Genomic DNA, 27,944 nt, shown 5'->3' on the forward strand with positions numbered 1-27,944 from the left:
TAGCTTACAGCTATATAGAGATGTCTCCGTCACTGTCTTCAAGGGAAATTATGAAAAGGTGAAAACTTTCAACCTCCCCATTAAGACCCACAACCAATGAAACAATAAAATGCTGTGCCTATGCCAGCACTTTGAAATAGCTGTGCAATTAGTCTTAGTTTTTCCTCATTGACCTACAAATCTTTCCTGTTAGAGTATATATACAAACTCTTTTTTGAAAGCTGCTATTAAACCTGGCTCTACTATCCTTCAAATAAGTGCAACTCAAACTCATAAACAAACACATATGAAACTGAAAATCTAGAAATATTATTCACCAGATCAGGCAGCACCTCCGAAGAGAGCAACTGAGTTAATATTTGAAGTGAATAGGATTCATTTTAGAAACTGGATAAAGTTAAAGATAAAACACTACATAGCGACCAGGAAAGATTGAATAACTGAAGTGCTGATGGGTGATAAAAGTGGCTAAAGTACGGGAAGAGTGATAAAGGCCAGTAAAAAAAAATTTTGGATTATGTAAAATCTTGCTCCGTAATAAAAAGTTACATTCACTTCTTCTGATTCTTTGATTAACTTAATTCATAAAATTTTGAAGTAAACTTTCCAAATGGACATTATGGTTCAAAAATATACATTCTGCTTTGTAATTCAATTAGGGTGTTTTTACATTTAAAAGCAAAATTTTAGTAATATTCAGAACCAACTTCATTCTATATTCTGAAGATACTAGAGACTGCACATAAAGCAAAAAAAAGGCAAACTGCTGGAGAAACTCAGCTGGTTCTGTCCTGATGCAAGGTCTCCTTGCAAAACATCAATTAGCCCCCTCATCTCCCAGCAGTGAGTTCCTCTGCAGCTTGTTTTTTTATTGCTCATTCATATTATTTGCTTAAGTACTTTACACCTTGACAGGAACCACTCTCTCCCACCCTTCATAAATAACATAAGAAAATGCATTATTATTATATACATATTATGTATTGTATAGTACTGCTGCCGCAACAACAAATTTCAGGACACATGCCGGTGATAATAAACATGACTCTGATTCAAAATCTCTTCCCATGTGCAGACTCATGCACTATCAACATCTGAATTAAGTGTTCATTGTTTCATGCACCCAAGGCTAGATTTGTGTCACACCAGTCATGTCAATTATTCACAATAAAGAAACTATCACTTCTCCAAAAGAGATCCACAAGAGGATACCAGAGGATATAAAAAATATATCAAATTCAGTTCCATCTGAGGTCAGATATACCAGTATGATGAATAAATATATTGACATTCACAGTGCTTTTATATTTTGTAGTGCATTATTTATTTTATAATACAGAAAATGTTCCTTTGTAACCAGGGCACTGTTGTTCAGAAGCTACAATGGTATTTCTAAATGAACCCTTACACAAACAAACTTAATTCAGTATGAAATATTAGTGTTTTAGAATTGTTATAAAAATTGTTCTAACAATTCGTTCTCAAAATCACTTTTAAGTTATTTCCCTCAAAATTTAAAGGTAACTAACATTCTGAAAGATGTATTCTGGCACTTGTGTTTTCATGCAAACAGTCAACGATGCTTCAAAACTGAGTTCTAAAACAGATTGCAGAAAACGAGATTGAAAGCACATCCCTACATCCTCTTAAAATGTATCTCATCAGTCCACCCACCAAACGTCAGGCTATCTTTTCAGTCATAAATTCCACACCGTCTTAAATCACACAAAACTAAAGACAGAGGCACGGGAGGAGTATCTGAAATCCCATTTTTGCACTCTCATGCCGTTCGCTACCCAGACAAATCCGCAGGACGAATATGCACCTTGAAGGCAACCAATGACAAGGCATCCTACCCAACCCCAACAAGAAACACAACTGACCGCATATACCGGAATCTGGAGCAATAAACTGCATGAGAAACTCAGCAGACTGGGCAGCATCTGTGGGAGGAAAAAAAACTGATGCAGGGTTTTAACCCAGAACGTCCACAATTTCTTTCCTCCTACAGATGCTGCTCGACCCGTTGAGTTCCTCCAACAACACATTCTTTGTTGCCCAAACGTACACAAATCGTCCAACAATGAAATCAAACATTATTTACACCAGGAAATAACTAAGACAAATCAGGTAAAACTTAAATTGTAGATTAAGAGATTTATGCGATCACTGGACTGAAACGTTGCATAAAGTTGCTCTCTTCATCGAGGATGTCACTTGCTAAACCTACTGTACACTATTCCAATAAAGCAAGTCTTCTGTCAGTAAACGAGCACCACATAATGTTTTGCAGATTGCCCTCCGTTCTCACGACTGGAACACTGTCACTGATTTACTTAACAAATCGCACAGACAGCCAAAGAAAATGCCACCGAGAAAACAAAAATACCAAGTTGATGCATTTCCCCATTCACCACCAACCCACCCACCCCCCCCCGCCCCTTTCCATGTCAAAAATAAAACCCAACTGCATAAACGTAACAGGCTGCGTTGGTGTAATCTTCGAGCACACCCAAGAGCCCGGGAGCAAGGCGCTTACCTTCCGCAGAGCAGTGACGAGCAGACCCCGCCATTTGGGTGCATTGTCCTCGCTGAAGAAATCGTACTGTTGCTGCGGCTGTTGCATGGTGCAGCCTCCAGCCACCGGGCGCGCACCCGCCGCCTCTCTCGCCTCACAGCAGACGTTTTCTACTCCCCTCCACCGGGTGATCCCGAACAAAAAATATATTTCTCTCCCTCACACCCCCACCCCACCCCCTTTACAAACCTCCCTCCCTCACTTGCTCAAGCGTTGGCCGGTCGCCTCTCATTCCACTCACAGCGAAACCTTCCCCTCCCAAAAAAAAACCGTCTTCTTACCCCTTCCCTCCCTCCCTCCCCACCTAAAGTTTTTGGAAGTGATCGTTTCCCCCCTCCCTCCCCCCAACTTTCTTTTATTTTATGTAGTCCTGCCCCGGTCCGGTCCCGCCTCACTCCCCCAACTCTCGTCGACTCCGGCCCGGCTGCCCCCCGCTCGCCCGCCGGGGGACACCATCCGGCTGCCCGAGCGCTCGGGGAGTCGGGCGCCCGAGACGCGCCGCGCGCCCGCCCGCCTGCCGCCCTCGCCCTCGCGCCCTCTCCCAACGGCTCGTCTCCCCCCCCACCCCACCCACCCCACCCCCTCCCAAGACAAGAGCGCCGGCGGCCAACAGTCGCCCTGAAGGGAAGGGGGGGTGGTGGTTGGCACTCGCCAGCTGACCTCACTTACAGGATCCCAATCTGGATTTTTCTCTCTTTTCTCCCCCTTTTTCCCCTATTATCTGAGATCACATCCTGGGACCCCAGCTCCGCGCGCCGTTTAAGGAGGGAGAGAGAAGAAGAAGAAGAAGAAAAAAAAAGGAGGGGGGAGTTGGTAGAAATCGCCCCTTTAACTACAAAATAACCACAGGAAAAAAAATGTCCCGTGTGTTGTCTTCAAACTTGAGGGCTAGGCGCGACTGCGCATGCGGGCAGCCGCATTTTCCTTCTCGCCGAACGCGGAAAAGGAACAGGGTGAAAGGTTGTCGTCTCCGGGCGGGCGGCCGCTCGCAGCCTCTTCTGGGAAATGGAGTCCGTTGCGCTGAGGGGGAGGGAACTGTTGACGCCGGAAACCTCATATATAAATAAGGTTACGGAGATATTCAGTTGGTTGGGTCGTTTCTCTGGAGAAAGCGAGATACGCATCACTTCTAACGGCGGCGACCTTTCGTCAGAGCTGAGCGTTGTATTTTTCTGCGGTTTCCAGTGTATAATGCGGCTAGTGTAGTGTGAGGGGGATTACTAAATAGACCATCACCTGGTAGGGGTCCAAGGCATAAAAAGAGGTTGGGAACTCCTCATCCTGGGGAATAATTATTTAAACTTCCATAGCTGTCGTCCGTGGTGTCGTACGCATAAATTCTGCAGGTTGATATTGCTGCTGGAATTACTCCTGCTGCAGCTTGAACTGCTGAAGCGAATTCATTCTTGCATCTCTCTTCCCTCCCCTCCTCCTGCCCTCTTAGCCCCATTGTGCATCTACAGAAGTTTGTCAGAGTTTTAGATGACATGCCGAATCTGCGCATTGAGTGAGAGGTTATTGTGGCACCACTCAAACAGATTTTCAATCTTCCTCCTACATGTCAATTCGTCACCTCCCTTGACTTGCCTGAGAACAAACATGGCATTGGAGCTGTACTTAGCCTGGCAGTCATAATTACAAACTGAGTAGAGCAGGAACTAAGCACGCAGCCTTGTGCTGATGGTGATTACGGAGGAGATGTTGTTGCCAATCTGTACAGGTTGGAGTCTGCAAAATGAGGAAATCGAGGATTCAGTTGCACAAGGAAGTATTGCAACCCAGGTCATGGAGCTTATTGATTAGTTTCTTTGACCACAATGCAATCAGGCAGCAGTCTGCACAGAATGCCTTTGAGGACCTAAGGGAGAACAAGGCAGCATCTTCTGTTGTAACACACAGAAGATGCTGGAGGAACTCAGCAGGTCAGGCAGCATCTATGGAAAAGGGTAAATAGTCAACATTTCAGGCTGAGACCTTTCTTCAGGACTGATGTATCGTCTGTTGGATCATTTCCTGAGATGGTCTCACTTGGATGATGATGAGAATCAGATCCTTCATGCAAAGCTGGGCTACCAATACCATCACACACAACCCTCGAGCTAGTTGCAGTGCAGACAAGATGGTTGCCAATCTGCTCGTTGACTGTGTTTGCTAAGAAGTTATAGAAGAAATGTGGTAGTCTTTTGAGGTTCACCAAGCTACAAATTATGCCTCATACCCCTGTCCTTCCTGATGAAGTTAGTAGAAGGGTCACAATGGATAGAGCCTTGCCCGACTCTAGATTTGAACTTTCCATTTCACCCCCCGACTCTAGATTTGAACTTTCCATTTCACCCCCGCCCCCCATTAATTAGGACTCAGAATTGCAATTTCCAGCTTATCCTCAAATCCCATTTTGGAAAGCACGTCCATCATGTGCAAATGCAATATTTTGTCAAAAGCCTGCTCCTGGTCCAAACTGACCAGGTGGATGTCTGCACCCCCGTCCCCCACATTTAAGAATGGTATGCCTGAGCTGCACAATATTATTATAGATCTTCCTAACTGGAACAGTACTGAGGTCTGATTTGCATGGATCATCTGCCCCAGAGCAGACTTAACTTGATCAGCAATGACCTCGGACAGAATCTTGTTATCTCTATTCAACTGTAAAATGGGTTCCAATTTCTGATCTTCTCCTTTTCCCTCTTCTGCTTATAGGTGAAGTCCTTCCTGGTGGATTTTAACTAGAATCATAGTGTTGCATTGTTCCCGCAAGTTTGAGCCTATCCAATCCCAAAGAGACAATATGCCATAGCTTTCTGGTGCATTATTCGCCCGAAAACAGCCTGATAAAGAGTCTTGACCCAAAACATTGACTGCTTATTTCCCTCATAGATGCTGCCTGACCTGCTAAGTTCCTCCGGCGGCTGGTTTATGTTGTTCTGCAATAAACAGCTTGTTCAGTGTCAAAAGCTGGTCCAAACAATTCCACTTTTCATCTAAAATGTTTGCAATAGAGAATAAGATCTTGAAGGCCAAGGTACCCTTGGTTTTCCCACCATACAGACCAGTGCAGGAGGATTTGCAGACTTTTATGTGTCCAGCTACAAAGCATTACTGGTCTGTCCTCTTCATTAAGGCTGCAGATCACAGAGCTCCTATGACCCCTTCAGAAGAAGTGTGAACACATCTCATCCCAATCCATGGAGTGGATTCTAGATCAGAAGACAATATTGAATTATTCCACAAAAAGAAGCAAGGACTCCTGACCTTACCCGTTGGACGTCCTCTGCCTTTTATTGTTGACTGCAGCAAGAATAGAGCCTGCATTCTTTTCTGGGTTTTGTGAAATTCCCTCATCTCCCTCACTTTCTAACTACTCCTGAGGATAAATGATCTCTTGATATTCATCCAAATTGCTACCATCCTGTGCAAGGAAGAATCGAAGAGGGGTTTCACGGTTCTACAACCTAAAACCACTGACTTCATAAAGTTTCAATTTCCTGATTTCTTCTTCATCTCCCATATCCCCTTGCCAGATTTCTTGCTTTCTGCAGGTGACAGTCAGCAAAAATGAGGGAAAAGACATCAGTAGTTCTGCTTGTGTGTGCTTGGTTCACCAATAGTAAGCATCTCAGAAATCTTACTGAACTGTCTGGCCAGCATGCTGCACCTGCAGGGTTGCTGAAGTTATTGCATCTTTGGCATCTTTTGTTGCTTCAATCAGCACTCTGGAGATAATGTCCAGTTTGTACACTGTGCCAAACCTTTCAGCTGCATTGATAATAAATTTGAAGTCATTCCCAGAATGATGGGTCAGGACATAGCCAATAGCAGTGGGAACAACTAGAGGATAGCTGTTCATTCATTTGTCTGAGCTGGGCATATGCATAGATTAGCTGGAGAAAGCTTTCCAGTACATTACATCTGCTGTAAGGAAACGGTCACAGCCACTTTTCCGATGTCAATGATGGGGAAGTTCCTTCCACAATCAGGGCAGAAGAGCTGCAGTTGCTACCTTCTGAGCATGTGCTGTAGAGTTATCATTGCAACCACTATTGGTGGTTGCCCAGGTGCAATATTCCAAAGGTTGCAAAATATTTGCAATTATCTTTAATCCCATTGCTTTGTAGCCTTAAAGCTTAAAATTATATTGGTATAGTTAAATATTCTACATACAACATATGTAACCTATTGTGTCTGCACTGGGTGAAGGTGAAGGTGCAGCTCTTCATCTCCCACTGGTGTTAAGTTCCATTGCAGTGAAGTTGCCATTGTTGCCGAGTGGAGAGCTGCTTGTTTTTCAGTTGTCTCCTTCACCTGTTTCTCGAAGAAAATTAATTATCAAAGTACATATATGTCATCATATCCTACCTTGAGATTTGTTTCTTTGCAGGCATTTTCAGGAAAATAAAGAAATACAACAGAATTTATGAAAAACTCTAAATAATAAAGACTGACAGATGTGCAAACAAAGACAAACAGTGCTAATAATTTTGAAAAGTAAATAAATAATACTGAGTTGTAGAGTCCTTGAAAATGAGTCTATAGGTTATGGAAATCAGTTCAGATTGGAGATCAGTAAAGTTATCCACACTGGTTTAGGAGCTTGATGGTTGTAAGGTAATAACTGTTCCTGAACCATTACTGTAATGGAGTCAGAGACACACACCAAAGAAAAAGTCCCTTTAGCTCATTGTGTCACTGCTGATTATCAAGCACCTTTCTATACTCATCCCATTGACTGGCACTTTGCCTGTAGACTTCTGTGTATGGGCAATTCATGTGTTCATCTCGATACATTATAAATATTGCAAGAGTGCCTGTTGCCACCACTATCTTAGGCAGTGTGTTCCAGAATCCAACCACACTCTGGACAAAAAAAATACTTCTTCAGATCACCATTACCCCTCTTGCTTTTTACCACAGTTACTTCTGTCTCTTACCACTGTATCAGTTGTTTGATCGGACTTTGGCAGGTATCCTTCTCAACTATTATGAGTGAAGTCAACGCAAGAACTCATGTTGAGAATTATTTCATTAGCTCTCTGCCTTTGCTCCCTCTGGAATTCCCTTCCAATTATGGCAAGCATGCAATAATATTACCTTATCTACACAGCCTTAGCCTATTCTTAATTCAACTGACTAGAGAGTATTGGTTTGCATCTGAACACAAAAGAAACTAATAGTAAATTAAATATGTCATTGATTGTATCTGTCAAACTCTGCCCATCAGTTGTTGAGTAACTCGGGTGTACTAGTGATCACTAATTTTTAATGCTGGATGCTGAGGAGTGCATTCTGTTGTTATGGAAAAGGATGAAAGAATTAAACTTTGTAGGGTCACCTTGTTTTTTGTTAGCAATTGATTAATCAATTACATTTGTCTAAGTAGCCAAGTAAATTTGGGAATGATTGAGAGGCTACAATGTGAAGTGCAGAGGTCACAACCTCTTCCAAGAGGACGACAACCTTGTCATGGTTTGGAGGCTTGCAGGCCTCAATGACTTGGCTGGAGTCAGGGCCAGTCATTACTGCAGACAATCCAGGAGCTCATTGCAGGCCACAGGCTCAGTTCAGCGTAGGGATAAGTAAACTCTACAGAGCAGCAAGCTGAACACCGGCCCTGACACCCTGATCTGGCCAGTGGATAAAGCGACCAAACAACATCGATCTCCGACCCATGCCCTGCCACATCGATATGCTTTCGGGCTCAGACCCCATTGCTTCGACTTGGCCCATGCCTGACCTTTCCAATTCAGCCTGATGCCTTGACTTTGCCTCCAAGTCCACTCCAGCAACCAAACATTGGCTTGTTCCCCACTGCCTTGATTCATCTCATACACGCCACACTGCAACCCTCCTGCACCCACGAGACTTCAGTTCACACCATAAAAATTCCAGGTCGTACAGGTGGTTCAAAGCTCAACGCCAAAAGGGAAGTCACAGCCTATTGATTGTAGTGATCATTTTGAAGGGAAGAAGTGTGAGTAATACAGTAGTTAATAGTTGTGTTTGCTGCCAGTAAATCATCACTGTGCTTCACCAGTGCCACCTTAAACCGGGTTACAGTGTTGGAAAATATTACCAAGATGCGTGAAGGTTGATCACAGAACGGTTTGAAAACAAGGATGAAAACTGAGGCTTTTCCACCACTTTATGTTTCATAGAGGACCAGAATATAAAAACAAGGATATAATGCTGAGGCTTTTCGAGGCAGTGGTGAGGCCTCACTTGGAGAACTGTGAGCAGTTTTGGGCCCCTCATCTAAAAAAGGATGTGCTGACATTGGAGTTCAGAGGACGTTCACAGAAGTGATTCTGGGAATGAAAGGGTTAATTTGTGATGAGCGTTTGATGACTCTGGACCTGAACACACTGGAATTTAGAAAAGTAAGTGGGGGAGTGGAAATTTGTTGAAAACTTTTGAATGTTGAAAGGTCTAGATACAGTGGATGTGGAGAGGATGCTCCCTATAGTAGGGGAGACTAGGACCAGAGGGCACAATTTCAGAATAGAGGGACATCCATTTAGAATGGAGAAGAGGAAGAATTTCTTTAGCCAGAGGCTCATGAACCTGTGGAATTTGTTGCCACAGGTGGCTGTGGAGGTCAGGTCATTGGGTGTATTTAAAGTGGAGGTTGATAAGTTCTTGATTAGTCTGGGTGTGAAAGGTTACAGGGTGAAGGCAGGAGAATGCGGTTGAGAGGAAAATGGATCAGCTATGACAAAATGGCAGAGCAGACTCAATGGGCTGAATGGCCTAATTCTGCTGTATAGTGTATGGTCTTATATTTCAGCATCTAACGTATTTCCTTTTTGTGATTTTCTATTTCCATTTCCTCTGGGATTAGTTGTCCCATTCTCACTCTTTCACAGGCCTTTCATTCACTTATTTTTTGTTACAATTTACTCTATCACAAACATCCTTACCTTCCTCCTTTCCTCGTACTTTAAAACTTACCTCAGTCTTGATAAAATGTTATTAACCTATCCTACAAGGCTTCAGTAGGAGAGTCCAAATTAAGAGGTTAACTTTTCCATCAACTCTGGAATCAGAAAAGCTGCTGTCTCTCCTCTAACTCTGTGTGTTGTATCAAGCCCTTTGCCAAATGTATCAGGAGGTAACGGGTGAGAAGATGGGGATGATGCCACACGTTGGGGGAACTTGGGTCAAAACCTCCCTATATGTTACTGTCTTCTGCTTGGACTCACTGTCGGTCTGGGTACTGATCAGCATCAATGTCCAGTTTGAAGGGACTTCAGCAGCCAGAGTCAATCAAAGGCAAGACCACATTCCCTGTAACTGGTTCAATTGATTCTTTGTTCCCTTTACCATCAGGTCTGATTACCGAAAGGGACAGCAAACTTTTGAAAATCTTCCTCTCAGGAAAATAATCATACCATGCACATTAACAGCATTCATGAACTTCTAAAAAGTCTGATCATGAGAATAGACAGGGAACTTTTGAAAATCATTCTCTCAGGAAGATAATCATACCATGCACATGAACTTGAAACATGTGAAGGAAAACAATTTAAATACAAATTCAATCATTCAGTATCCATTGTTGGACAGTTTTGCACTATGATGCTGGGAAAGTTGTCTTCTTGCTTCAAAGTGGGAGCAGGTGAGGAAACAGAATAAAAGAATCTGAAAGAACTCAGTCAGGAAGAGCAAATAGAGTAAAAGAAAATACAGAAAATGTGAGAAGAAGCAGTGGCAAAGCGAAGAGAAAACGGCAATAAGGGGGATGTATAAGAAAAATAATTAATTGAAACCCAAATTGAGAAAGACAGAAATAGTGAAAAAGTAACTACAAAGTGAAACTAGCAACAAGAGGGTGGCATCATATATTGTATCTATTTTATGTAACTTACTGTAATCAAAAAGTTTCATGTTTTTTAGTTAGATCAGATCAGATTAGATTAGATTATGAAGACACGCAGTCCTCTTTTATTGTCATTTAGTAATGCATGCATTAAGAAATGATACAATGTTCCTCCAGAATGATATCACAGAAACACAAGACAAACCAAGACTGAAAAACTGACAAAAACCACATAATTATAACATATAGTTACAACCTTGCAAAGCAATACCGTAATTTGATAAAGAACAGACCATGGGCACGGTAAAAAAAAGTCTCAAAGTCTCTCGAAAGTCCGATCATCTCACGCAGACGGTAGAAGGAAGAAAAACTCTCCCTGCCATGAGCTTCCAGTGCCGCAAACTTGCCAATGCAGCACCCTGGAAGCACCCGACCACAGCTGACTCTTGAATCCATCTGAAAACTTCGAGCCTCCGACCAGCTCTCCGACACCAAGCACCGAGCACCATCTCTGCCGAGTGCTTCGACCCCGGCCCTAGCAACAGGCAATAGGCAAAACCGAAGATTTGGGGCCTTCCCCTCCGGAGATTTCAGACCACACAGTAGTAGCTGCAGTGAAGCGGGCACTTCAGAAGTTTCTCCAGATGTTCCTCCGTGCTTCTCACGTCTGTCTCCATCAAATCAGGATTGTGCACGGTACCTACTTGCAAATACGATATCATTTCGGAGCGGCCGCGCACACCGCGTCGCACCGCCATCTTCTCCTCCCCTCCCCCGCAGTTATGTCTGCAGATGGGCATTATTAATACTCTGGATTTAGCTTGTATATTCTTGACGTAATAAATTTCCTCCAGGTCCATCTCATAATACTGGGGCTTTGTAAGGCATTGCTCAGACTCCACTTAGAGTATTGTCAGCAGTTTTGGACCCATATCTAAGAAAGGATGTGCTGGCATTGGAGGGGGTCCAGAGGAGTTTCTCAGGAATGGCCCAGGGAATGAAGGGATTGAAGTATGACGAGCATTTGATGGCTGTGGACCTATACTTGCTGGAGTTTAGAGGAACTTCATTGAAACCTTTTGAATATCGAAAGGACTAGATAGAGTGGATGTGGAGAGGATGTTTCCCATAGTGGGAGAGTCTAGGACCAGAGGGCACAGCCTGAGGAGGGAAGGATGTCCCATTAGAACAGAGACAAGGAGGGATTTCTTTAGCCAGAGGATAGTGAATCTGCAGAATTAATTACCATGGACGGCAGTGGAGGCCAAGTCATTGGGTATCTTTAAAGAGGGGATAAGGCAGGAAAATAGGTTTGAGAGAGTTAATAAATCAGTCATGATGGAATGGTGGAGCAGATTCAATGAGCTAATTGGCCTAATTCTGCTTCTGTGTCATATGGTCTTATACAGTATGTCAGTGATAATAAACCTGATTCTTATTCTGATTTGCTAGATATTTCCAGCAGTTCTGTTTGTTTTCAGTTTGTCCACTCTGGAGTTTGAACACAAAAATCAGGCTGAAACATCAGCCAAGAACTAAGGGAGGGCCACACTGTAAATCTGATATAAAACAAAATCTGAAATGAACATAAGATTCCATAAATGATTTCAAAGAAAAGCAAATTTCTCCATGTTGTCCTGCCTGATAGAAATTTTGAAAACAGACTACCTGATCATTTAGCACAAGAGATTCTGCAGATGCAGGAAATCCAGAGTAACACGCAGAAAATGTTGGAGGAACTCGGCAGGTCAGGCAGTATTTATGAAGAGGAATGAAGAGCCGATGTCGTGGGCCGAGACCCTTCATCAGGACTGGAAGAAAGGGGCATTTGGTTTTCATGCATTCTTACAAATTTTCTGAAAAGCACTCAGCTGCCAGCTGACAATGCTGAGGGTCCTCACCATCCAGGACAAGCCCTCTTCTCATTCCTACCATCAGAGATGAGGTACAGGAGCCTGAAGACATATACTCGGTGTCTTATGAATGTCTTCTTCCCCTCCACCATCAGATTTCCAAACAATCCATGAACACAATCTCATTATTTTGCTCTCTTTTTGCATCACTTAATTTTCTTCATATTTGTTGTTATGACGCCATATTTTATGTATTGCACTGTACTGCTGCTGCAAAACAACTAATTTCACAGCAGTATCAGTGACAGCAAACCTGATTCCGATACTTTTTCCATTGGATTCTCAGCAGGTCAGGCATCATCCGTAGAGCAAGAAACAGAGTTAATTGTTTCAGGTTGATGATCTTTATAATTTCTTGGTACTTACAAAATCTGCAGCACTTCGTTTCTGAATTGGAGTAAAACTCAAATAATCTGCTGTCCAGTTGTTCAGATATTCTGATGGTTCACCAGATGCAGATTCTCACACTCCTATTATTGCATTGGGGCCCTGTTTCTTTTTAATTTCAAAAATAAATTTTATTCACAGAAAACATTTGCAGAAAATACAAAAATGTTCATGGCTTTGTTTACATTCATAGCATTTTTCAGTCTATGCATTACAGCATTTTTGGGTTTAGACATTTAAGTGTAAATGCATCCTATTTAAAAGGCACCATGGGCACTCATGTGGTCACTTATTTGAGAAGGTCTTACATAGAGCAAGGCCACAACTGCACAGTGCAGCAAAAGCAAGAGAACCATATGCCTGATGACTATGTTCTTGCCAGTTATTGAGAGGGAGCACCGCTCCCACAGTCGCAGTTTTGCTTTAACTTGGCGTGCCTGCTGCAGCCAATTTTTATCGCACACCTCAGCTCCTGTGAACGAGATTCCCTGTACCTGATGGTGAAGTGGGTGGTGGAATGGTGGGGCCAGTTTCCAAAGACCATGGCCTCAATCTTCCTGCATTTTGCTCGGGACCTGAAGGCCAGTCAGACTGGTGACGATCTGATCAATCTGCAAGACTACCGTAGTTCTGAGGAGAAGGTGACGTTGTCCACATACACAGAGGCATGTCCCAAGTTTTGTTCCTTCTTAACCTCGCTGGAGCCCAGTTCTCTGCAATATCTTAAACTCAGCTGGCCCTGCCTCACCCTGATCTCTTTAAAAACAGTAAGCCCAATTTTCCAAACTTCCCTTAAACTCACTGAGTTTCTTGGAAGGAAAATCTATCACTCCACCATGCAAAATCTTAAAAAAACAGACTGCTGTGATATTATGAGATAATAATTAATAATCCAAAAAATCCACCAGTCCAACACCAAAAGCATGTCAGATTGTAACAGTTTTATTGATTACAATTGATCACTTTAAGTGTCATCATTATCACATAATTTACATCAGTATAATTTAGAAAGACTGCATTTAATCTCTTGGTCACTGAAATTTAGTTTTTGAGACAATATTAGGAGTCAATAAGACTCATTTCAGGATCATTGAAGTACAATGGATTTATCTCTGAACTTTTCCTGTAACAGGTGTAACTGCAAGACTTTTCCAAAAGCTAAAATTACTTCCCTGTAAATAACAAACCAAAATTTAATATCGTCACTTGAAATCTGTTTACAGTAACACACAACAGAGAGGTAGTGCTAAGAGAAAAGCAAAATAAAATAGAATGCATAATGCTTTAAATCTGAAGTAAAACCAACGATTGCTGGACTCAGCAGGCCAAAATTCCTCCAGCATTTTGTGTGTGTGTTGCTTGGATTCCCAGCATCTGCAGATTTTCTCGTCTGAGTGCTAGAAATATCAGTAGGCCAGAATGATCTGTGCAGGCAAATAAAGTTCATGTTTCAGGTTGATGACCTTTCAAGAAAAAGGTCTCAAAAAGACGTGTTGCAGTATGGGAAGTGGCTCTCAATTGTGTACTACATGTCCCAGAAAGCGCATGCCTCGATGTCACACCTGCACATGCGCTTTGGCTTCGGCGCGCCCTGATTGGTCGATTTCTAAGGCCAACCGGCGCCGTAATGTACCGTCCCGCGGCGGCTAATGATGGAAGTCGTTGGGGATCAGTGAAGTGATTGTGTGTGCATTGACAGGGAATACTGGAACGAGAACTATGTCTAAGTACATACTGCCGCTGTCGGTCGCCGGCACGGTAGTTGGCGGGATGGTCCTAGTCAAGTGAGTAGTTAATTGGGAGTCGACCTGAGCTGTTGCCTGTAACTTGGTCGTCATGAACGCGTAGTTGCTGAGAGCCCCAGTCATTGTACCTTGTTGAATTGTAGCCTGCACACCCCAGTAAATGTGCCCAGTCAGTGACTGAAAGCAATGGGAATTCACGTGAAAGTCGAATGGAAGTTGAAGCCTTATATGGATGGCGATTATTAGGAAAGTTGTCAAAAGAATATGTCGAGAGTAGGTTTTAAAGGTGAGTTTAAATCATGAGTTGTCCGAAGCTGCTATGTCAGTCAACTTTGGTTTTGTAGATTCAGATAACAAAGTTCAAAGTAAAATCATTATCAACATATGTATATATCGCCCTGAGATTCATTTTCTTGCAGGCATTCACAATAGAACGAAAGAAATAATGGAAAACTACAAAGACTGATAAACAGCCAATATATAAAGAAAGACAAAATATACAAATAAAAAAAAACTTTTAGAGTAATTGGAAGTGAGTCCATGGGTTGTGGAATCAGTTCGGTGTTGAAATGAGTGAATGCTGGTTCAGGAGCCTGATAGTTGAAGGGTAAAAACTGTTCCTGAACCTGGTGGTGAGGGTTCAACTGCTCCTGTACCTCCTTCCTGATGGTAGGAACGAGAAGAGAGCATAGCCTGGATTGTGGGGTCTTTGATGGAGGTTCTTCATGGATCACGATTCAGTCTGGAGGCTTGAGAACAGCACCTAGACTGACAATCCAGTGTGCTGGTGAAGAACTGCTGCAATATAAATGATGCAATTTTTAATTGGGGCCCTTTTGCCTGCCATCCTTGACTTTCAAATAGCCCCATGGAGGTAACAATACAATGGTAATATTTGAGATCATTCAACTAGATTTCCTACTGTTGTGTCCTGTGTTCATCTCTCAATCAGTGGTACAAACCCAGATGATCAGTAATATTTCTGTTTTTGGGAGTTTGATATCTGAAAGCTAGCCACCAAATTCAAGATTTTTTTAAAATCATTCTTCAGTACACAAGTGTAAAGGAGAATGAAATAATTATTTCTCTGGGTCTGAGGCAGCAAAAAAAAACAATGAGCATTAAAAAACTCAATAAATACAAAAGCGATCCCATAAAACACAATGTATAAGTAACCATTGAATGTGGGTGTATATACATTAGATTAGCTTCTATAGATAGACTAATTGTATGGACATAAAGTGACGCTAGGTGCAGGAGTATCTGAACATAAGGTGACTGACAGGAAATGATGAAGTGACAAAGTGACTCTTGGCAAGAGGAACTCTTCCAGGTAGCAGCAGGACATGTGAAAACACAGTCGGACAGTGACTGACAGTGTGGGGACGAGGTGTGGAGTGAAGCATAAAGTGGCAGTGCTAGGGAAGGGGATGAAGGGTGTGGAGGGACTGCGGAGAAGAGTTGCTGATGTGGATATCGTGGTGATGGGATGGGAAAGTTTCTAGCGTTATAACAATGATGCTCCCTCTCTACCGGGAGGAGATACTTTGAGCCAATGAAGTAGTTTAAACACATTTATTTTTAATGATGCATGTTTAAATTCAGAAAAAATCATTCTTAACACACATTTAACACTCACTGAGGATTTCTACTTTATAAAAGATTTACAAAGTACAAAGAATTTCCAAACATAAGTACAATTCTTATAAACTAAAAGAACATGCGAACGAGTTACAGATGAAGAAGTCGTCCATTGCAGTAACTGAAGGTTGAGAAATGAATTCTGTTTCTTCTTTCTGTAACCCCAGCTTTCTCTTATTCTCTTTGTCACTCCTAACAACCCCCTCCCCCTGCCTTTCTGATATTTATACTATTTTTCTACTTTATGACATCATCTGTATGTGATGTCTTCCAGGTAACTTGCTGGGACAAAGTAACTTACACAGATGGTCCTAAAAGCTTTTGGTAGCTGAGATCCCAGTCACCCACAATTAATGCTGTCCTGTTACACAAACCTCCCAAACTGTAACTGTGTTTGATGTGGTGAGTTATCTAACCCCACTGTATTGTGTGTGGCTACTGGAGACAAGTCTCCTGGTCACTTTACTTTACAAAGCTGCATCTCCAACTTCAAACTGATTGCTGCTTGCAATTTACATTAATAGCTGGTGATTATTTCTTGTTTACAACAAAAGACTGTGCAAACAATATTTGCTAAAAGTTTAACTTTATCACCAGCAACTCACCCTTTGGCCATGTAGCCGAAAGCTGACTTAAGCAATCAACCTCTTGGGCCCTGGAAAGTGAATATCCATCACAAATCCTATAAAGCATGTCTTGTTAGAATTTGCTTGATCTAGATGAGCCTGACCACAGATTGAAATTGTAACAGTTATTTAGAGCAACAGTTCTTCTCTGAGAACTTCCTTTAAAGTGCTATTAGTCAGTTTAATTCAGTATGTTTAATAATCATTCTTTAATCTTGCTTTCACTTCAAATTGAGCAGTTTAGATAAAGTAATAAGCACAAAAGATTCATTGGATGCTAGAAATCCAGAGTAATATACACAAAATACTCAGCAGTTAAGGCAGCATCTATGAAATGAATAAACAGTTGACGTTTCAGGCCGAGACCCTTCATCAGGACTGGAAAGGATGCCAGTAATTTGGGAATGTGTTATTTATGCTATTCATTGTCTTCCTAGTCTTTCAGCCAACTTCCATTTATAAAGTTGGAATGCTTCTAGCATTATTGCATATATTTACAGTTTGCTAACTTGTGCTTGTTTTCAGTGTGTTTGTTGTATAGCTATCAAGAGCTGTTGGCCTAGTGTCACATGAAATTATAGGTACAGAATGAGAGAATTGATTACATAGAAACATAGAAAACCTACAGCACAATACAGGCCCTTCAGCCCACAAAGCTGTGCTGAACACGTGCCTACCTTAGAAATACCTAGGCTTTACCCATAGCCCTCTATTTTTCTAAGCTCCATGTAGCCATCCAGGAGTCTCTTAAAAGACCCTGTCGTTTCCGCCTCCACCACCGCCACCAGCAGCCCATTCCACGCACTCACCACTCTCTCTGCGTTTTTAAAAAAAAACAACTTACCCGGACATCTCCCCTGTACCTACTTCCAAGCACCTTAAAACTATGCCTTCTCCTGCTAGCCATCTCAGCCCTGGCGAAAAGCCTCTGACTATCCACAGGATCAATGCCTCATATTATCATGTACACCTCTATCAAGTCACCTCTCATCCTCCGTCACTCCAAGGAGAAAAGGCTGAGTTCACTCAACCTATTCTCATAAGGCATGCTCCCCAATCCAGACAACATACTTGTAAATCTCATCTGCACCCTTTCTATGGTTTCCACGTCCTTCCTATAGTGAGATGACCAGAATTGAGCACAGTACTCCAAGTGGGGTCTGACGAGGGTCCTATATAGCTGCAACATTACCTCTCGGCTCTTAAACTCAATCCCACGACTGATGAAGGCCGATGCACCGTATGCCTTCTTAACTACAGATTCAATCTGCGTAGCAGCTTTGAGTGTCCAATGGACTCGGATCCCAAGATCCCTCTGATCTTCCACACTGCCAAGAGTCTTACCATTAATGCTATATTCTGCCATCATATTTGACCAAAATGAACCACCTCACACTTATCTGGTTGAACTCCATCTGCCACTTCTCAGCCCAGTTTTGCATCCTATCGATGTCCTGCTGTAACCTCTGATAGCCCTCCACACTATCCACAACACCCCCAACCTTTGTGCCATCAGCAACTTTACTAACCCATCTCTCCACTTCCTCATCCAGGTTATTTATAAAAATCACGAAGAGTAGGGGTCCCAGAACAGATCCCTGAGGCACACCACTGGTCACCAACCTCCACGCAGAATATGACCCGTCTGCAACCACTCTTTGCCTTCTGTGGGTAAGCCAGTTCTGGACCCACAAAGCAATGTCCCCTTAGATCCCATGCCTCCCTACTTTCTCATGGGGTACCTTATCAAATGCCTTGCTGAAATCCATATACACTACATCTACTGCTGTACCTTCATCAATGTGCTTAGTCACATCCTCAAAATTATTTAAATTAAGGACCTTTCATTAGAAATGATAAAATTAGAAATTTAACAGGTTTTAAGCACTGCTTAGAGCTTTCCAATCTATTTCCTTTTAGTGAAGAACTTTACCAATGGAGTCAAACAAGTTGTTTTTCCTCTTTCCCCTCTTTTCCATGGGATCAATGGTGGCTTGCCCTCTTGTTTTGTGGGTGCTGTGGGTTACAAGGTCAATGTGGAAAGGGCAGAATTCCATAGAAGGAGCAGGGTTGTCTAAAAGGGTCAGTGGGTTGGGCAGTTGAGTGGTGATGTGGTGTGCTCTTTTTTTCTGTCTAAGCAGGAGTTCTGTGTGTCTGGACTTGAAGCTCTTAATACAATCCCAAAATGCTCATCCTCCATTTGGGATGGTCATTTGCCCAGTTTTCCTAATGGTTTGTGGGGACACTGTATATTATTAAAGAGGCTTCCCCTGTCTGCCTCATAATCCATTTCAGTGGCAGAACTTGAAACAGAATGTCTGTTTTGGAAGTCTGGTGTCAGGTGTGCACACAGTGTGGTTAGCCCAACAGCTCACACTGAGTATAATTAGGGCCTCAGCGCAGGGGTCATTGGTCTGGATGAAGACACTGATATTGGTTCATGTTTCCAGGTCTCGCCATGAACCTTTATTGTCCGAGGGCAGTGTTGTGCATCAGGTTAGCAAATGACCTGTGCCTTGTGAGTGTTGAATGTAATACCCATCCTCTTGGGTGCTTTAAGTGAACAAGCCAACAATGTCTGGGTACATGCAAATGTAAGCATTATCTGCTTACTGCAGCTCAGCTCTGCTGCTGATATTTGAGTATCCTTGGTTCTGGAACAATCTCCCATTACTTTGAAGATTCCCTGAGAAAATGAATCTCAGGGTAACATATATGTACTTTGATAATAAATTTACTTTGAAGATTATCTTCACTATGAGGAAGTTTGTTGGAGGTAAGATGCAACAAGGTAGCAAGAAAGGTGCTGGGGCAATGATGCAGGGTTGTTTGACATCTGTGGTCACTGAGACATGGCTGTTGTAGATCTACTGATTAGGAACATGGCTTCTATGACATTATGTTATGGAAGTGATGACAAATTTCAGTTGGCTGCTGAATTTGAAGGGGGTTTTCTACAGTCCCTCCTGATTGAGCCAAAGGCCAGGTATAATGGTTGGTGTTGCTACCTGCATTTCTGTTGGACTGGTAAAGTGGTGGCTTTTAGACCACACTGCAAGTCAGGGAGCAGTGCCTCAGTCATTTGGAGCAGCCTCTTGAGGAGGACCTTGGCAATGACCTTCTCCATGGCAGTGTGCAGGATATCCTTCCCTCGCAGATGGTCATGGATATGACACAGTGGTGCCAAGATAACAACCTCTCCCTCAGTGTCCAAAAAACAAAAGAGCTGATTGTGGATTATGGGAGGAATGGAGGCAGGCTCGTACCGATCAACATCAATAGGTCTGCAGTTTACAGGGTGAGTCGTTTCAAGTTCGTTGGTATACACATCACCGATGATCTCTCCCGGACTGTACACACTGGCTTTGTGGCAAAAAAGCACAACAACGTCTCTTCCACCTCAGGCGACCAAAGAAGTTTGGGGTGGGCCACCAGGTCCTCAAGACCTTCTACAGAGGCACCATTGAGAGCATACTGACTGGCTGTATCACCGCCTGGTATGGAAACTGCACCAACCTTGATCACTGGGCACTGCAGAGAGTGGTATGGGCAGCCCAGCACATCTGTGAATGTGTACTTCCCTCCATTGAGGACATTTATAGCAGCAGGTGCAGAAAGAAGGCCTGGAAGATCATTGGGGCACCCATCACCCCAACCATAAATTGTTTCAGCTACTTCCATCTGGTAAATGGTACCACAGCATTAAAGCCAGGACCGACAGGCTATGGGACAGCTTCTTTCTACAAACCATTAGACTTTTAAATTCCCATGTCTGGAGTCATAACACAAAGACTTTTACTCCCTCATATTGTGGGATGAATGTAAGATTTAAATAAATTCTATTCCAACTTTGATGTCCCTGATCAAATGCAGATAATGGGATTGTATATCTGTGACTGAAACAGAGGGTTACTGAGGGAACATACATCAAAGTTGCTGGTGAACGCAGCAGGCCAGGCAGCATCTATAGGAAGAAGCGCAGTTGACGTTTCAGGCCGAGACCCTTCGTCAGGTCCTGACGAAGGGTCTCGGCCTGAAACGTCGACTGCGCTTCTTCCTATAGATGCTGCCTGGCCTGCTGCGTTCACCAGCAACTTTGATGTATGTTGCTTGAATTTACAGCATCTGTAGACTTCCTGTTGTTTGGGTTACTGAGGGTTTTTTTTAATGAGCTCAAGCAGGGATTCTGTCTGCTCTCTGGACTTTATTATTTTTTTATTTGGTGTGTAGCCTTTGTGACTTCTTGTCAGTCAAGAGATGTAGCAAAATTTGACCAAATAGCTTTCTGTGGGATGGAGTTAAGGCTGTTCACTTCAGGGATAGAATTGTAACTGAGAAGGTCTCTAAGCTATAACTTTGCCTAATGAGCTCACCCCTGTTCCAGGCTCTTGGTGGGGAGGTGTCTTGAGTTTTTAGGCCATTGAGTGCCATAGCAACACTGAAGAGCATGCGTGCTGTGGCTGCCAGCAAGGTACTGAACCGCCTTGCACTGTCAATCCACCATCTGTTCTATAGGTCTCATAGAGTCTTTAGATGATACTATAATTGGTTTTAAAATCTTCTAATTATAGAAGTGATTCTGAAGAATGTCAGGATTTCAGTTTCAAAGTCCAATGAAAAGGTATAATAGTGTTGGCGATTATCTAATGATTTGGAATTTGGTACATTTAAAATGGAGAAGTATATGATAAACTGGAGAAGTGAATTTGGCTTTTTTTTACAATTGTGTTCTATAAGCCCCAGCTACTATATTTTCTCTTTCCTCTAATAATATGATTAACAAATGTAGGAATGACTGGATAGTAAACATAGAAACATAGAAAATAGGTGCAGGAGTAGGCCATTCGGCCCTTCGAGCCTGCACCGCCATTTATTATGATCATGGCTGATCATCCAACTCAGAACCCCGCCCCAGCCTTCCCTCCATACCCCCTGACCCCTGTAGCCACAAGGGCCATATCCAACTCCACAGATTCACCACTCTCTGTGTGAAGAAGTTTTTCCTAATCTCGGTCCTAAAAGGCTTCCCTTCTATCCTCAAACTGTGACCCCTCGTTCTGGACTTCCCCAACATCGGGAACAATCTTCCTGCATCTAGCCTGTCCAATCCCTTTAGGATCTTGTACGTTTCAATCAGATCCCCCCTCAATCTTCTAAATTCCAACGAGTACAAGCCCAGTTCATCCAGTCTTTCTTCATATGAAAGTCCTGCCATCCCAGGAATCAATCTGGTGAACCTTCTTTGTACTCCCTCTATGGCAAAGATGTCTTTCCTCAGATTAGGGGACCAAAACTGCACACAATACTCCAGGTGTGGTCTCACCAAGGCCTTGTACAACTGCAGTAGTACCTCCCTGCTCCTGTACTCGAATCCTCTCGCTATAAATGCCAGCATACCATTCGCCTTTTTCACCGCCTGCTGTACCTGCATGCCCACTTTCAATGACTGGTGTATAATGACACCCAGGTCTCGTTGCACCTCCCCTTTTCCTAATCGGCCACCATTCAGATAATAATCTGTTTTCCTATTTTTGCCACCAAAGTGGATAACTTCACATTTATCCACATTAAATTGCATCTGCCATGAGTTTGCCCACTCACCCAACCTATCCAAGTCACCCTGAATCCTCTTAGCATCCTCCTCACTGCTAACACTGCCACCCAGCTTCGTGTCATCCGCAAACTTGGAGATGCTGCATTTAATTCCCTCATCCAAGTCATTAATATATATTGTAAACAACTGGGGTCCCAGCACTGAGCCTTGCGGTACCCCACTAGTCACCGCACTAGTAACATAAAGTAAAAATGATGGAAATATAATCACTGGATCATTACTACTTATTTGCTGGTGTCATAAGGAGTTAATCATTACTTTATAGGGCACATTATAAACATTGGTTTTATCATTTTCATAGTAAATATATTCCCAAATGTAGCCAATGTTAAATATTATGATTTAGTTGCAAAAATCTCATTGATAGCTTATCTTGGGCCCTAAGTTCACATGAACCAGACCTCATCAGGGGATCAGAGGTGGAGTAGATTATCAACTTTAAATTACTTGGCACTATCATTTCAGAAAATCTGTCATGGTCCAGTACTGCTATTGCAAAGAAGGCATGACTGTGCCTCTGCTTGCTTAGAACTTTACAAAGATCTGGCATGGCATCTAAAGCTTTATACAAACTTCTATAGACTTGTGGTGGAGAGTACACTGACTGATTGCATCATGGCATGATATGGAAACACCAGTGCATGAGCAGAAAAGCCTACTAGAAGTTGTGTATGTAGCCCAGCCCGTCATGGGTAAAACCCTCTGCACCATCGAGCACATTGCAGGAAAGCAGCATTCATCATCAAAGACCCCCACCATTTAGGCCTTGCTCTCTTCTCGCTGCTGCCATCAAGCAGGAACCTCAGGTCCCACACCACCAGATTCAGGAACAGTTATTAACCCTCAACTATCAAGCTCTTGAACTAGAGGAAGTAATCACTCATTCACTTACTCCAGCACTGAACTGATTCTACAACCAGTTTCAAGACTCAATTTCAAGGACTTTTCAACTTGTATTTTCAACATTTATTGCTTATTTGTTTATTATTAATAAATTTTGGGTTTTTTTGCAAAGTTTATTGGCCTTGCACATTGTTTATCAGTGTTTTTGTGTAGTTTTTCATTGCATTGTGTTTCTTTGTATTTACTGTGAATGCCCAGAAGAAAATGAATCTCTGGGTAGTATATTGGGACATATATGTACTTTGATAATAAATTTACTTTGAACTTTGAACATGTACTCAGTGGCCACTTCATTAGGAACACCCGTACACCTGCTTTTTAATGCAAATATCTAATCATGTGACAGCAGCTCAATGCACAAAAGCATGCAGACATGGTCAAGAGGATCAGTTGTTCAGACCAAACACCAGAATGGGGAAGAAATATGATCTAAGTGACTTTGACTGTGGAATGATTGTTGGTGCCAGACAGGGTTGTTTTGAATACTGTATCTCAGAAACTGCTGATTTCCTGGGATTTTCATGCACAACAGTCGCTAGAGTTCACATAGAATGGTATAAAAAATGTTTTTTTTTTAAATCCAGTGAGTGGCAATTCTGTGGACATAAACACCTTGTTAATGAGAGAGTTCAGAAGAGAATGACCAGACTGGTTCAAGCTGACAGGAAGGCAACAGTGGTGTGCAGAAAAGCATCTATGAATGCACAACATGTTAAACCTTAAGGTGGAAGCCCTAGAGCAGCAGAACATACACTCAATGGCCACTTTATTAGGTAGAGGAGGTACCTGGTAACATGGTCACTGAGTGTATATTATAGCTGAGAACTCCTAAGGCCATGATCAGAGCAGGAAATGGAAGTAGCATTGTTGATGAATGTGGGGGAAGGGGAACCCTCTGAAAATAAATTGGAAACCCATTAATAAAGGTTAGTAAACGAAGACATGCTCTGCATTTAAACATTGTTGCACTTAACCCAGAAAGGTTTAATGTTCTTGATGGACTTTAATAGAAATGCAAAAGCTCAGTTCCCAGGCTGACAGCATTCTTGCAAGCATAAGCACAAGGAAAAGTACTTCTGCTTTCTGAAATATCCTCAGTGAGGATGGGATGTAAAATCTATGCCTAGTTTTTGTAAATATGATTGGTACTTGAAATGAAACTGAAAGCATGGTACTTGAAATGAAACTCAAAACGTGCAGTTATAAAATTCTTGCTTTTTTAAAAAAAATGTCTATTACATATTTATGAGTAAATTGACTTGTCTTGTACCATAGCAATGCACTTCAGGGAATAGCCTATCTTCTTAAAGCCTTATAATGGGATCCTTTTCTTTTACATGATGGTGAAAAATAATTATTGGCCAGTACACCAGTGCAAGCTCCTTCACTGTTTTATGAAATAATTGGATCTTTTACATCCACCAGAAAGAACAGACAGCCCTCAGTTTCATGGTTCTTCCATGAGTTTTGATGGATTTCCTTACAATATCTTCCTCAAAATCAGTAAAGCAGATTTAAGACCAAATCACTTATTTTATTTTTTGTTAAAAATCACTCTTCTAATTATAAACACAAGAGATTCTGCAGATACTGGAAATCTAGAGTAACACACACAATACTGGAGAAATTCAGCAGATCAGGCAGCATCAATGGAGGGGAATAAGTAGTTGACATTTCGGGCTGAGACCCTTCATCAGGACTGGAAAGGAAGGGGGACGAAGCCAGAATAGGAAAGTGGAGGGGTCTCTTAATCTTCTAATTATGCTTTGTTTTCAGTATGAAGCATCCTCATTCATAGTTGCTTTTGAGTCCTAGCGATAAATCACCACCATTTTCTACTTTATTATTCGTCTGTGGGAAGTGACTGCCTCAGCTTTTATTGCCTTTCTTAATTGCCCCTGAGAAGATAATGGTGAGCGGCCTTTTTGGATTGGTTCAGTCCTTTAAGTGAAGGTTCATTCATTTTGTATGTAAGAATACTTGTGCTGAAGGAGTTTTGCTTCGGTTTATTTATGTCACATTAAGGAAGAACAAGAAGGAATAAATCAATAAATCAATCTCTATATCACTGCCAGAAAGAAACAGGGAGTGGAGTGGTAGTTTTTCCACACACAACATATCTCTCATTCTCAGTCCACTTGTTTAGATGGTGACACTGGCGAAGTCTGGAAGGAGACTATTAGCTCACTCTCACTCTCAGAGTGGTTTATAGGATTAAAAAAATCAGAAAAGGTGACATTTAAAAGGCAGAAAATTAATATATTTGCAAATTGGATGTTAGATTGGGAAATATTAATTCTACAATGATTTGTATCCTCTTTCGAAAATGCTGTTATATGGGAAAATTCTAAGTGTAATTACATGGAAGACCAGGTTCAAGAATAATTACTGCTCCTCAGCCATCAGGCTCTTGAACAAAAGGGGATAACTACACTCATTTAAGGACTCTTTTATATTGCTATTTCATGCTCATCATTTATTGGTATTTATTTATATCTGAATTTGTAGAGTTTACAGTTAACAGTTCCTGATGTTTACTGTTTGCAGTTTTTGTTCTATAGATTTCCAAGTATGCCCACAGAAAAAGAATCTCAGGGTTTATGTGGTGACATGTATGTACTATGATAACAAAGTTCAAAATAAAACTTATTATCCATTTTGATATTTAACCTCTTGTATCTTGGAGCATTTCACAAACTGTGTTCAGCTTATACCTACTCCCTTTGCTTTTTACTTGTTTAAAACCTGCTGGATCTCCAGCATTTTCCAGTTCTAATAAAACATGACCTGTATTATTGACTTTAACAATGCAGAGATGCATTCGTGCTGGCTAATCAGGTTTCATTTGGAGTGTAGTGTAGCATTCCAGCTGCTATAGTTCAGGATGGTAGCAATTTTCTATAGAGGTGCTTTACCAGAATAATATGAGATTGAAGAAGCTAGGGTTCCTTTCCTTTAAGTCTAAAGAGGAGACCCAGTGAAGCTGTTCCAGATTATGATCAGTTTTGATGGAGAAAATATGACAAAACTGTTTCCTCTGGTTAATTGGTTGGACTTGTTGTCTCAGGTCTACAATAATAAACAAAAGAACTGTAAAGGAAATTATTTCACACAGTTTCTATCATTAGGAATTCAATAGCTGGAAGAGCAGTAAAATCATTTCCTGTTTGAAAAAATTTATAAAGGTAATTATACAAATGTTTTAAGTAAACGAATTTCTAGATTTATACAAGGAGTATGGGGTATGAATGTAAATTAAACAGCATGGGACCGATAAATCTTGTAAAATCCACCCTGTTTTTAATTATTCAATTATCCTGCTCATTAATTTTATTTAAATAGACGTTCCATTCCCTATGGAGCTTTTCTGATCTTATTTGAGGAATATGGAAATTGAAGGTTACTGGCATGCCAAAAGAGTACATTATTATTAAAACAAAATGGCTGCTCGGGAAGCATGGAAGTAACTTGGAGAAAACATTATGCAAGTCCATTATGTCAGCATTCCAATTTTCTACATTACTTTAATTGCTTAAAGGCTTCCTCCCAAGACAATGTGGAGGCTAACCATAATAGGCCTGTAAGGGACAAAGGGTGGAAATCCAGAGTATCCAACTGATGTTCAAAAAGATAGTTTACAAATCCAAAAAGAACCATCTTAATACCCAATTAATTTTAAGCTCATGGTTCATTGCCGTCAAGTGCCTCAGGGACAGTCTGACAGCAATGCCCAGGTGGGGGAAAAAAAAAGCAATCATACTGTTCCTTTGGTTACAACAACAGTTTTCGAAGTAATTCAGCTTACGTTTTCAGATAGGAATTCTTACATATTGAATCAATACCAATTGGGTGTTGCCTTTGAAGTTCACTGAGTTTAAGGCATGTCCTTTTCTCTGCACAAGAGAGGCCAGTTCTTCTATCATTTTCCTTCTTAAAGCATCCTTTGTGATAGGAGAATAGTGAGATCTGAAATAGAAACGCTGAGGACTTCTAAAAAAAAAGTTGTCTTCATTCAACAGGCTGCACCTTTTACCACTTATTTACCCAACCTAAGTCTAGGTTTCAATGAGGCATCGTTAGTCTCATTCAAGTTTATTGTAATCTGAGTGTACTTGTTATCAACTAAATGAAATAATGTACCTCTGGACCATGGTGCACCCACAAAACACATCGCACACGGAACATAAAATATTACCACCAATAAGTTTATGAAACATAGTTCAAAATGCATGTAGTGTGCAGATATGTAAACAGTATAGTAAACATCTCAATGTCCTAGTGATTAGACCTTATAGAGATCAAGCGGTAGAAACCAATCCATCATGCTAAGAAAGAAGATTTTTTTACATTCTTCCCAGTTGTAAACATCAGAAATATTCAAACACGAGGAAATCTGCAGATGCTGGAAGTCCTGGTGAAGGGTCTCGGCCCGAAACATCAACTGTACCTCTTCCTATAGATGCTGCCTGGCCTGCTGCGTTCACCAGCATCTTTTATGTGTGTTATCAGAAATATTCAAGAACTTTGTTCTTCATTGGAGGGGGGAGGGAGAGGTTATGGCAAAGACCTTTGATTCCCTAATTACACAATCCAGTCTTGAAATAATGCAACTTTAATCTGTTGCTGCTAGCCCTACTGCTCTGCTATTATATATGCCTTGAGTTTTTAATAGATTGTTAAGTTTTTTCAGCTGAATACAAAATAGTACTCCAACCGAACTGGAT

General features: G+C 41.7%; 2 protein-coding genes across 5 annotated transcripts in view; one reads left to right on the forward strand and one right to left on the reverse strand.

The window, feature by feature from the left end:
* LOC134350741 (son of sevenless homolog 1) overlaps nt 1–2,797 on the reverse strand; it is a 204,921-nt gene extending 202,124 nt beyond the window's left edge. For both annotated transcript variants that reach the window (XM_063056364.1, XM_063056363.1), the window contains exon 1: nt 2,540–2,797. In XM_063056364.1, the coding sequence (XP_062912434.1) occupies nt 2,540–2,626 (87 nt within the window). In that variant the 5' untranslated portion in view covers nt 2,627–2,797. The remainder of the gene's footprint in view (nt 1–2,539) is intronic.
* An 11,500-nt stretch (nt 2,798–14,297) lies between these two features.
* The window catches only part of LOC134350743 (retinol dehydrogenase 13-like), a 76,988-nt gene continuing 63,341 nt past the window's right edge, over nt 14,298–27,944 (forward strand). For 2 of the 3 annotated variants that reach the window (XM_063056365.1, XM_063056366.1), the window contains exon 1: nt 14,298–14,475. In XM_063056365.1, the coding sequence (XP_062912435.1) occupies nt 14,411–14,475 (65 nt within the window). In that variant the 5' untranslated portion in view covers nt 14,298–14,410. The other variant, XM_063056367.1, reaches the window with a different exon arrangement.

The sequence above is a fragment of the Mobula hypostoma genome, chromosome 8, assembly GCF_963921235.1.
Source record: "Mobula hypostoma chromosome 8, sMobHyp1.1, whole genome shotgun sequence".
Taxonomy (NCBI): domain Eukaryota; kingdom Metazoa; phylum Chordata; class Chondrichthyes; order Myliobatiformes; family Myliobatidae; genus Mobula; species Mobula hypostoma.